Here is a 12,158-nt window from a genome sequence, read left to right as displayed (position 1 = left end):
TCTTCAGTTAGATTATGGTTCCTACTTTGTAATGCAAACTTCAAATCCTCAAACTTGCTAACGCCTCAGCAGATCTTCCTAGGGCTTTAGCCTGAGACATGTTAGACCCGGGGCAACATTTTCAAAAGCACATAAGTGACTGAGGCGCCTAAGTCCCATTTTTAAAACGGAGTTAGCCTAAATCCCATAGATTCATTGGGGTTCAGCTTCCTACATGCCATGCCTAAGACTCTTCTGAAAAATGTTACCCCTTGACAATTTTATATCTTCTCTACAAAACAGACCCAGTGTTGTAACTAGTGTAACATAAATACACTTATAGAAAACCAAGTCCTAACGGAGAGGGAAAAAGGTCTTGGAAATGTCATCGGTAAATGTACATATTCATGAGTTTTCCAGTAGCCAACCTCTTCTGTCTCTCTTCCTTGATTACCAGGGAGCTCTTCTTAAAGATCTACCATAATTTCAGGCCACGTGCTCTCAGTCAAGCCAGGAAAATATAAGAAATTAACTCCTTGCTTGTTCTTCTGCAGTTTTAGCCTCTGGCTCCTGTCAGAGAGCCCTAACTGCTTACTAAATGCTGAATACATGGATGTGCATTAAAAGAAAGGGTAACTTTTCTCAGAATACTAGCAGGGCACTTCACATGCTGAAATACATTGCTGTATATCTGAACACAAAAATACATCAAGACTGACACTAAATTATTTTTTCAAATATATCACAATCATTTTTATAATGTTATCTATTCAGAAAGGATTCCAAAGGCTTTCCCAAAATAACACATAGGGAATCACACTTTCCCATCGCTAACATGCAGCCACCTCTGGGGTTGGAGGTAATAGCTGTTGTACAGTTCAGGTCAGGATACAAAGAACAATATATTCAATTGAAATGAAAGAGGACGTATATGTAGGCATAATATAATTAGCTGAATTGAAATTTGGCTGCGACAGCAGGGTTAGACAAGAGGAAGGATGGTGCAGTTGTTAGGACGCTAATCTGAAACTCAGGGAAGCCTAGTTCAGTTCCTGTTTTTGCCACAGACTTTGCCACATGGGCAAATTAGTCTCACTGTCCCTGAGTTCCCCATCTGTAAAATGGGGGATAACAACACTTCCCTACCTCACAGGGGTGTTGTGAGGACAAATACTCTAAGGATTGCGAGATGGGCGTCATAAGTATTGAGGTTAGATCTATACTTATGGCAGCATGTAGAGAACAGACACAGCACACCCAGCTGGCATGGGTATAAACAGCAGTGTAGACAGTGAGACATTACTTAGGCGAGGAGAGTGGCCTACACGACTCTCTACGCACCCAAGCAGTGCTTCTCGCAGCTGGGCTGCTATTTTTAGCAGTGTAGTATCCCACTGCCTCCCCGCTGCCAGAGCCTTCCCCCCGCCCACAGTGAAAGGCTCCCATGGTGAGGGGAGGTGGCAGGGGAAGGCAGTGAGGAAAGGCTGCTGCTGCCAGAGCCTTTCCCTGCACCTCCCCCCACCAGGGCCTTTTGTCACTGCCTCCCCAGTGCCAGGGCCTTTTCCCTGCTCCCTCTCCACTGCTGCAGACCTTCCCCGTGGCCACAGCCTTTCGCTGCAGCGTGTAGCTCCACAACATAGTGACAACCATGTATGGAGCCTGCCTTCCACTGTGGCACATAGCGACGCGTGTAAGTGTAGATGTAGCCTGTGATACATAGACAGTTTAACACCCTTTTGCAATAAGTGTCATGAGGTCTCTAATGACATGAAGTGACCTTAGTTTTGTCTCATCTGAAAGACAGTATCTCCACCACTGCTCCTTATCATATTAAAGCATCAGGCTACTACACATTAAGAGGGAGAATCCCCAAACATCACTTCTTGCAGCTACTACTTGAGCTACTTTCCTCAGATGACTTTTCTTCAAGTAGGGAACTGTCCCACCCCTGCTTAGCTTGAGTTATTGGACAGGAGCACTAGGTGATATGGAAAGATGATTTTTTTTAAAGTTATGGTAAAAGCCAAATATCAAATGTAAAAGTGTGTTTTTTAAAATGCTAAAACGGATGGAAATGGTGGAAAATAGCTTTTCTGGCTGTTTTGAAGAAACTTACGATCCACAGGAAGTTGTTTGTGTCTCTGGCTGTCACGCATAATGGTACCACCACTCTCACTAGAGGTGCTGCTTTGGCGGCTAATAGTTCCTGGTGCTTTTGGCACAGGAACTGGAATAGGTGCTGGTGCAATAGGAGGGAGAGGGACAGGAACTGGAGCTGGTGTCGGAGGTGGTGATGGAGCAGCAGGACTTGAATCGGGTTGTTTCAGAACATAATCCATCCTTTGTTTCTGAAGAGATGCAAACACATAATTAGCTCTGCACCGTGAAATCCCTCAGTGTTCAAAAGACAAACCTTCTGCAGGAAAGCACCTGCGTACATTGCAGTCAGCAATCTCATTTCATCCCAGAAAGGCATGCTACTTGTCAGACATACAGCTTCACTTTCCCAAAAAACTTACTTTGGCATCAATATTCTCAATGTTGTCTGTCTGTCCATCTGTCTTACTATTTAAGATAAACTCTGATTATCCCAACACCATCACCAACATCTCTTTTTGCTAACACCACAGTTGGGTAAGAGGGCCAAAGTTATGAGCAGATTCCATCCACATCTGTTTTGAGTTGCCTGGATGGTTTTATATACCAAGTTGTACTACCGTCACATTGGATGTCCATGGCCTCCCAATATTGATTATAGAGAACTCATTTCTTTCCTCCAAATATGAAATCTGTCTAAAACTAGTTTTTTAAATCCAAAACTCCAGTTATCTGAAGGTTTTGAGTGGCCTCTGAGACATATGAATATCTGGAGTCTACCTGATTAAACATATGTATGAGAGCTGGGTAAACAAAAATCCTAGGTCCAAACATACCCAAGCCTTGGGAAAGTGTGCCTTTAATCTGCACTTTGCTGTTGACTTCTATGTCTGCAACAGGCCAAGCCAAAATCCCACATCTAGCAGTGATCATTATGACTACCTAGTCTGACCTTCTGCATAAGCATAGGCCATATCTTTCACCAAGTGATTCCTATACCTACCTGGAGCTGGATTTTTTGGTTCACTGGCAATTTGGGGGAGAGAGGGAATCATTTCCAATTTAACCAAAAATTACATTTTACAAAATTGTCAGGAATCCAAAAAGGTTTTTTTTTTTTTAAAAAGTTTTGTTTTGGGTCAAATGAAAAGTTTCACTCAACTCAAAATGAAACCTTTTGTTTTGATTCTGAGCATTTTTAATATGTTATAGGTTTTTTATGAACAAAATTAAAGGAAATTTTTAACTGAAAGGTTGTTTTGAATAAAAAAATCAAAACCTTTAATTTCAAATGTGTCAAACCAAAAGGTTTCAAATTTTCAGGTTTTGGGGGTGTGTTCTTCCTTGAAACAAACAATTCAGCAAATTGACACAAATCTGCAAAACATTTTGATGTCACTAAAGCTCTATTTTTTCACTGACAAAAGTTATGGAAGAAAAATTTCACGCAGCTGTACATCCACCTCAACAATTTCTGGTTAGTCTACATCTTTCAGAAAGACATCTAAACATCCCTCAACTTTGAGGAAGCGTGGACCCAGATCTGAAGTTTGTGGCTCAGCCTGCTTCAGTCTGAACAAGTTTAACTACAGAAAAATGTGCTCGTCACATGTTTGCTCTTGAGGCTCACAGGAAAAAAAATATTCACATCACACATTTTTTAGTTTGATTAGACAAAAACTCCTATCTGTATTTAAACAACTCCGCATTTCTACCATGTTTTCAAGTGTGTTATGATTTAAGTCTGTTTCTTTAACACAGTGATGCCTTCGTGGGTGTTTGTTACAATTTTGCCATCAAACTGTAAGGAAGCGTTGTGGTTATTTTCCTGCCTCATTGTGTTGATCCACCTCCCACAACACGCAACATCAACTCTTGCAGCTGTGATGTATTATTTGGCTCAAAAACAATTTTGAGGAGCAATTTCTTTCTCAGAATGTACCAGATTATGCTAAACAGTATTTTCCAAAAGGGTTTGCAGGAAAGATACATTTAGATACTCATACAAAATTGGGGTTGCCCCCTTTCTAATGGGACCCTGAAGCCCCGCCACCTGCTCCACCTCTTCCCTCAAAGCCCCACCCCCCTCCCTGCCCCCCAGATAAAAACCTGGACATCAGGGATTGTCAAATGGCACCCAGACCCACAAGCGGAAACCTGAACGGTGAAAACTGGACGGGTGGCAATCTTACACAAAATCTACATTGCCATGTCCCCTGCAAATTGTACAAGCTGAACAATGCAATATGCTAGCAATATACTCTGTATAGTTTGCAGGAGCAAAGTATTGACATTTCTAGAAGTACATCTTAATATAAAGTAGTGAGGCCTGCCTTCTTAGTTATAAGAAGTTATTCTATTTTTAGCGGGCAAAACAAATGAGTAAACTCCCCAGGCCCCAATCCTTCCTGGAGCACATATCTCCATCCCCCAAGGACAGGTGGGTTTATCACAGATTAAGTAGGGAAATATTTGTGAGAACCATGTGTTAAAATATTAGCACATCAGTGCCTTAACAATATTTGAATATTCGACCTTTCATTAATTTTAACCAGCTGCCCCTATTCGTGAATGCCAAAATGGAGAAATTTAACCCAAAAATATATGGGCCCAGATCTTGAGAGAGTATAAATTGGTTTAGCTCCAGCAGAATTATGCTGATTTACAACAGATCAGAATCTGTCCTATTGGTTTCAAAGCTAATAGATTAAACTGAGAAATGCGCTTCTATTTCTCTGTTGCGGTCTCTCATTGTTTATAGTGGTCAGTTATTAAATTAATAGATCTTCCTAAATATGTTCCACATAAAAGATTTTTACTTTGTTTCATGCAATTTTATTGTTTAATATATTACCTTACAATTATTTTTTGTTTGGTTTGTGCAATCCAATGTTGGAAGCTTACAGGTATTCATGCGCTGGACATTTTTTGTGCTATAGCATTTGGGTGTGATGCCAATAATTGCCTTTAAAAATATCATGATCACCTTAAAAGTGGAATACGAATATGAAAGAACAAACAGAAAGCTACTCTTTAGGTGAAACAAAGTGGCAAATAAATACATCAACAGGTGAGTTAATGAATTTGTTTAAGTACTTCATAAGTACTTTGTAAAATGTTTTAACGAAATTCAATAATAATTAAATTCACAGATTTAAAAATGTCAAACTGCTATCCCCACAGTGTGATTCATGTTGTCTTTTAAACACAGGGGAAAAAAGCATTACTGGTTTGATGGCACTGAAAGAATGGTGCATTAAAAGGCAAAACATCAATGTTCCTCATCACCACAATCAAATCTCAATGCAGGGATTACTGAATACCAGGTGTAACTCTTATTTGACATCCCAGGACACTTTCATTGTCAAATGAGCCATCCCACGAGCACTATGCCCATAGAAGAGACCAACTATCAGTTTCATATTTGGAAAGAAAATATAATCCAACAGGGAAAACCACTCAAGTTCCACTTATAAATGTAGAACTACATAAAACATACTCCAAAATTTGCTCAATCATGTGCTAAAGCCAACTGTGTACTAAAACTGAGTTTACTCAATTTTTAAAAAAAATTCAGGTATTTGGAAGACCTCTTCTACTCACTCATCAGGTTATCTTCATCTATTATTAGGAAAGCAACAAGTACGCACTACTGAATTTTTGAAATGATGCAACCCAAAAGATTCAGCCTACAAAGACACATTTTAGAAAATCAGTAACATATAATAGCAATTTGTGTTACCTCTGAAAGCTCTCCCAGTAATTGCTGTGAGGAAAATGGAGTAAATTACATCAAATGAGATTGTTAGCACAATATTGGAACTTCAACCACATCAGCAGTTTTTAAAAAGCAATTAGTGGCATTAATTAGCTTTTGATACCAATGACTGCATACTTTATCAGCTTTCTTATTTTTTTTCTTTAGAATAGCAGGTGAAAAGTTGGTCACCTAACATACATATATGAAACCAAATGTATGGTGACTAGTACTCATCTAACCTATCTTTTCACACATCACATCCAAATAGACAAACATTAAAACAGGTGGTAAGAAACCTAAACTGAAATAGACAAAGATTCAGGAACTACATCTAGGGAATACTTACTAATTTTGAACAGTGCACTATTATTCATTTTCATATTCATTCTTAGTTAAACCATTTGGGTATTGCATCAGACCTGCCAGGGCTCTTTAAAAAGGGATACGTTTGAAAAGGATGTGTAACCTAGAAACTGGGGTCAATGGGACTATTCAAATGGTTAAAGTAAACCACATGCATAAGTACTTTGCTGGATCATGGCCAGAATGCTTAGGACATTGCTGGCTCAAGCCCTAGTTTTCCAGAGAATCATGAGCCAGATACTCAACTGATACAGACAGATATAGCTCATTAATTTACATACGCTGAAGATCTGGCCCCATGTATTTCAGAAAAGCTTGTTGGCACTGGAATTAGGTTATTTCAGGAAAACTTTGTATTTTACATGAAAAGGAAAGATCTCAAAAAAGGCCACATCACGGTGGAGGCTACTTTGTCAAGAATCTTGGGTTTGCACCATTTGTTCTAATCTTTCCTCAGACACACATTCCATCACAATAACTTATTTATACAAGCAATGAAGATCCCAACTCCACTTCTTGATCATTGCCAGAACACCGAATATGAAGCATTATATTTTCTATGTATATTTTGGCCATGTTCATCAACAAAACAGAATATATATCATGTTCAAACCATGACATATATATAGCCCAGTTTATGTACATGCTCACCCCCCAAACACTTAACTTCAGTTTAAGAAGTCAATAGAAATATATAGTCCTCGTGGATCTATAAATTTCACTAAGAAACACTCCTCCTTCTCTATTTATAACACTTTATCACTTGTACTGGTCAGTTATTCAAGTAACTAATCTTCCTAATATGTTCTCTGTGTAAGATGAAGTGTTAGCACAACTTATGTCACTGCGGCTGCATTGTCAGACAAGAAAAAAATAAAAGATGGAAATATAGCCATTTCTCCTGACACCTGAGATACTGCAATTTATTAGTTTGTGTGTCTGTATACACGCGCGCGCACACACACAATATATCCATTTAAGGCCAAATTTCACATGCAAGTGTCTCCTGCTGAAGTAGTGGGATCCAGGCATAAAATCAAGACCGGAATTTAGCTCTAACACTGGTTACACTTTTTTGGAAAATGTTCCAAAACACATTTCACATACTGCAGGCCAAAATATTGAACTCAGAATAACTTTTCCTTTGTTTTATGTTGCACACTGCTTTCTTCCAGTATCCTTTTAGTAAGTCTCAGAGGTAATTACACACTTTGTCCTTTGTGTTTCTTTGTTTTTGTGTACTATAAAGAACCTCAACGTGTCTCATTACAAGGTACAGACGTCTGTTAGTCTATAAGGTGCCAGAGGACTCTTTGCTGCTTTTGAAGGTACGTAAGTTTACATACCTATAATACACCCAAAGCAGTTCAACTTAAGAGTTAATCATGCGATAAATTCCTATGTTACATCAAAGCATCAGGTTAATTTGCTCTCACATCATAAAACTTCACAAAGAAACTTCATCTCTTTCTCTTTGTATTCAGAAAGATGTAATGAAAATTCATCTGAAGCCTTAGTTTAAAAATTGGCCTCACTGACTAACGATGATTCTAGGCAGTAGGGATTCCGATTACATGTCCTTTTCAAAATCCCCATCCCTCCTTCCAAAAAGATACGCTCCATGGGTCAGACCTATATTTTTGTTATGTGGGTGTACAGCACCTGGCACAGTGGGGCCCTGGCCACCAGTCTGGTCTTCCCATAGTTTTTGTACTGACTTAACTATTTTGATGATAGGTGTGATTTTTCTACTGAAATAATTAAAACAGTATACGTCTCTAACGTTGATTCAGCTGTATCAGTAGAAAGGTGCTAATATAATACCGATATAACTTATTCCTCTACATTTACGGGAGTAAGGGATTGTCTACAATTGGAAATTTACCAGCATAACTATACTAATACGATTACAACACTATAACATATACTAGTATAACTCCCCATGTGGGCACACTTATTCTGGAATAAGAGCGTCTACATGTGGCGTCACAGTGGCATAAATATAAAGGTGTAGTTATGCTGGTAAATTTCCCCATGTAGACTATACCAGTATAGGTTAGCGTTTAACATCTATATACTAGTATAACTTTGTTCGCACTCTCAGGTGTTGTATCACTTTAACCTCAAACCAATATAATTTAAGGGGTACAAAAATTGTACATAGACCAGCTCTGGGACTGGGGCATCCAAGGGCCACCACAATGCAAATTAATACATTATAAAAGAATAATAAATAAAAAATCAGGCTATCAAAGAAGAGTATTGGCCATGGGACAGAATCAGATTCCTCTCAAACACAGTGACAGAGGGCACAGAACGGTGATATCTTTGTGCCAATATAAGCAGCTGAAGAGAAGCGATGCCAACAGTGCATCTGAAAAAGCCAACTGAGGCAGAAAACAAACTGTCAAAAAGTGTTTAGTGCAAGCTGATACATTAAACCATAAAGAAACTCACAGTACTTTCAGAGCAGAGAAACTGTCGATAAGGCTTGTATGTAGAGAAGAGAGTCAAGAGAAAAAACAGAAGAGGCAAAGAAAACTGCAAACTGGATGGCAGTGCACACACCTGGATGCAGATAGCTGCATTCTTTCAATGCAGTCAGGGAAGAAGAACAGGAGTACTTGTGGCACCTTAGAGACTAACAAATTTATTTGAGCATAAGCTTTCGTGGGCTACAGCCCACGTCTTCAGATGCACAGAATGGAACATAAATTGAGGAGATATATATACACATACAGAGAGCATGAAAAGATGAGAGTTGTCTTACCAACTCTGAGAGGCCAATTAAGTAAGAGAAAAAAACTTTTGAAGTGATAATCAAGATAGCCCAGTACAGACAGTTTGATAAGAAGTGTGAGAATACTTACAAGGGGAGATAGATTCAATGTTTGTAATGGCTCAGCCATTCCCAGTCCCTATTTAAGCCTAAGTTGATTGTATCTAGTTTGCATATCAATTCCAGCTCAGCAGTTTCTCCTTGGAGTCTGTTTTTGAAGCTTTTCTGTTGCAGAATTGCCACCCGCAGGTCTGCTATTGAATGACCAGACATTTAAGAATGCTTAAAACTACAATACCCACCTGCTGAAGTGAAAAAACAGATTGACAGAGCCAGACGAGTACCCAGAAGTCACCTCCTACAAGACAGGCCGAACAAAGAAAATAACAGAAAACCACTAGCTGTCACCTTCAGCCCCCAGCTAAAACCTCTCTAGTGCATCATCAAAGATCTACAACCTATCCTGAAAGATGATCCCTCACTCTCACAGATCTTGGGAAACAGACCTGTCCTCACTTACAGACAACCCCCCAACCTGAAGCAAATACTCACCAGCAACCACACATCACTGAACAAAAACACTAACCCAGGAACCTATCCTTGCAACAAAGCCCGATGCCAAATCTGTCCATATCTCTATTCAAGTGACATCATCATAGGACCTAATCACATCAGCCATACCATCAGGGGCTCATTCACCTGCATATCTACAATGTGATATATGCCATCATGTGCCAGCAATGCCCTTCTGCCATATACATTGACCAAACCAGACAGTCTCTATGCAAAAGAATTAATGGACACAAATCTGACATCAGGAATCATAACACACAAAAACCAGTAGGAGAACACTAACCTGTCTGGTCATTCAATGACAGACCTGCGGGTGGCAATTCTGCAACAGAAAAGCTTCGAAAACAGACTCCAAGGAGAAACTGCTGAGCTGGAATTGATATGTAAACTAGATACAATCAACTTAGGCTTAAATAGGGACTGGGAATGGCTGAGCCATTACAAACATTGAATCTATCTCCCCTTGTAAGTATTCTCGCACTTCTTATCAAACTGTCTGTGCTGGGCTATCTTGATTATCACTTCAAAAGTTTTTTTCTCTTACTTAATTGGCCTCTCAGAGTTGGTAAGACAACTCCCACCTTTTCATGCTCTCTGTATGTGTATATATATATATCTCCTCAATATATGTTCCATTCTATGCATCTGAAGAAGTGGGCTGTAGCCCATGAAAGCTTATGCTCAAATAAATTTGTTAGTCTCTAAGGTGCCACAAGGACTCCTGTTCTTTTTGCGGATACAGACTAACACGGCTGCTACTCTGAAACCTGTCAGGGAAAAAATATACTCAGAGAAATGTTTTGCTTTAGGAAGAAATAGTTTGTGATAAAAATCTTGTGTGTGTACATATCAACTTCTGTCCCAGGGGATCCATGGGTACTTTATTGAGATGACTTATTGTCCAAATACACACACACACACACACACACACTCCTTCTCCCTATATGTGATTTAAATATATATATATATATATACACAGATACAAAATAAAATCACTTTGCACTCTCAGACTACTAACTACCTCTGAGATGAAACACGGCAGCAGTGTAACAGTGCATAACAGCAATACATCACTATTTAGGGCAGGAAGTGAAGAACACTGCAGACAGCTAGACCTAGAGTGAGAATTTAGGTTGGGTGGTATTGGCCAGGATTGTCAAGATTAATTTCCCATTTCTTGAAAAAAAGTACTAAATGGGAAATTGAACCACTCTCAGTAATCAGGACACACTTACATATCAGGACATCCAAACAAGAACATTTCTAACAGCTAAGTGTCCCCTTATAGCATAACACAGAATAGGATCAGTATCGACTCAGATAGAAAAGTGGCATCTTCTCAGTCACTAATAACCCATGTTATGACAGCAAATTTAATAGAACACCATTTTATTAAGGAATAATATAAAGAGATACTAGCTCAGTTCAAAATGACGACATCTCTTTGGCCACTACCAAATGAGCATCTGGCATGTGTTTCCCTTTGTCACAGTACACTTCACAATCAACAGGGAAGTTAACAGTTGGCAATAGAGAAGTACATCGGTACCTAGAGCAGCTGGCAACAGACATGAATTTGGGGCACAAATGCTCAGTGTCAGGGGGAACTCACAGAGAGCTATTAAGCCAATAGCTAAACAAAAAATAAGACTTGAAAGAAAGACTTCATGGTAGATTCCAAGGAATGTAAAAGACATTTGTCCTAACGGAGGATAACAGAGCTCTACCTTGGTGCTCACATGCAAAAGCAAATAAAAAGATAGGTTCGTTGGTACATTTGCCTTCTCTTATAAGGATCCTCAGAATGACTGGTAAGAATTTAAAACATAACATTTTCTTTAGGAAGTTATTAAGAAAAACACTAGAAAAATGAATGACACTAGTAAGTAACCAGTTTGCTTTAAAAGGTACCTTTGAATAGATACAAACAGCATCTACTCTTCATGGTTAAAAAAAACCTCTTCGGTGAGATCAGGGAGATACAGTATTATACGGATGCACAGTAAGCTTCTAAGTGTTTAGTAGCCTAATTACCTCTGATTCTAATTGTTTAAATGTGTGTTAGGGGGTTCTGAAAGGAAAAAAAGGACATTAAAATTTGTTCTCACTGAAACTAATATTTGAGGCGATTTAACTAGAATTGTTAAAATGGAATCCAATTTAAGAGTTTATAAAGCCCAGAAGGTTTGGTAGCATAACTATAACTTCCAGCTAAAGTAAAACTAAGGGCTTGTCTCCACTTCCCAGTGGATCGACAATGCGGCGATCAATCCACCAGGGGTCAAGTTAGCGGGTCTAGTGAAGACCCGCTAAATTGACCACGGATCGCTCTCCTATCGACTCCAGTACTCCACCAGAATGAGAAGAGTAAGGGGAGTCGACGGGAGAGGGTCTCCTGTCAACATAGCATAGTGTGGACCCCACGGTAAGTAGATCTAAGCTACGTCAACTTCAGTTATGCCACTAAAGTAACTCAAATTGCATAGTTTAGATTGACTTTCCCCTGTAGTGTAAGCCTGCCTAAGGCAGATAAGGTTCATTGAGGGACCAGCTAAACCCAAGTAGCTGTGATCAATCTATGGCAGGCAGGATTTTATTTCCACCACA

General features: G+C 39.2%; 1 protein-coding gene across 10 annotated transcripts in view; it reads right to left on the bottom strand.

Annotated features, from left to right (window-relative positions):
- EPS8 (epidermal growth factor receptor pathway substrate 8) overlaps positions 1 to 12,158 on the bottom strand; it is a 205,869-nt gene that overhangs the window by 15,387 nt on the left and 178,324 nt on the right. For all 10 annotated transcript variants that reach the window (XM_039545122.1, XM_039545152.1, XM_039545172.1 and 7 more), the window contains one exon: positions 2,096 to 2,327. In XM_039545122.1, coding sequence (XP_039401056.1) covers positions 2,096 to 2,327 — 232 coding nt within the window. The remainder of the gene's footprint in view (positions 1 to 2,095; positions 2,328 to 12,158) is intronic.

This window comes from Mauremys reevesii, linkage group 1 (genome assembly GCF_016161935.1).
Source record: "Mauremys reevesii isolate NIE-2019 linkage group 1, ASM1616193v1, whole genome shotgun sequence".
Classification (NCBI taxonomy): domain Eukaryota; kingdom Metazoa; phylum Chordata; order Testudines; family Geoemydidae; genus Mauremys; species Mauremys reevesii.
This window is presented reverse-complemented; position numbering and strand designations above follow the sequence as displayed.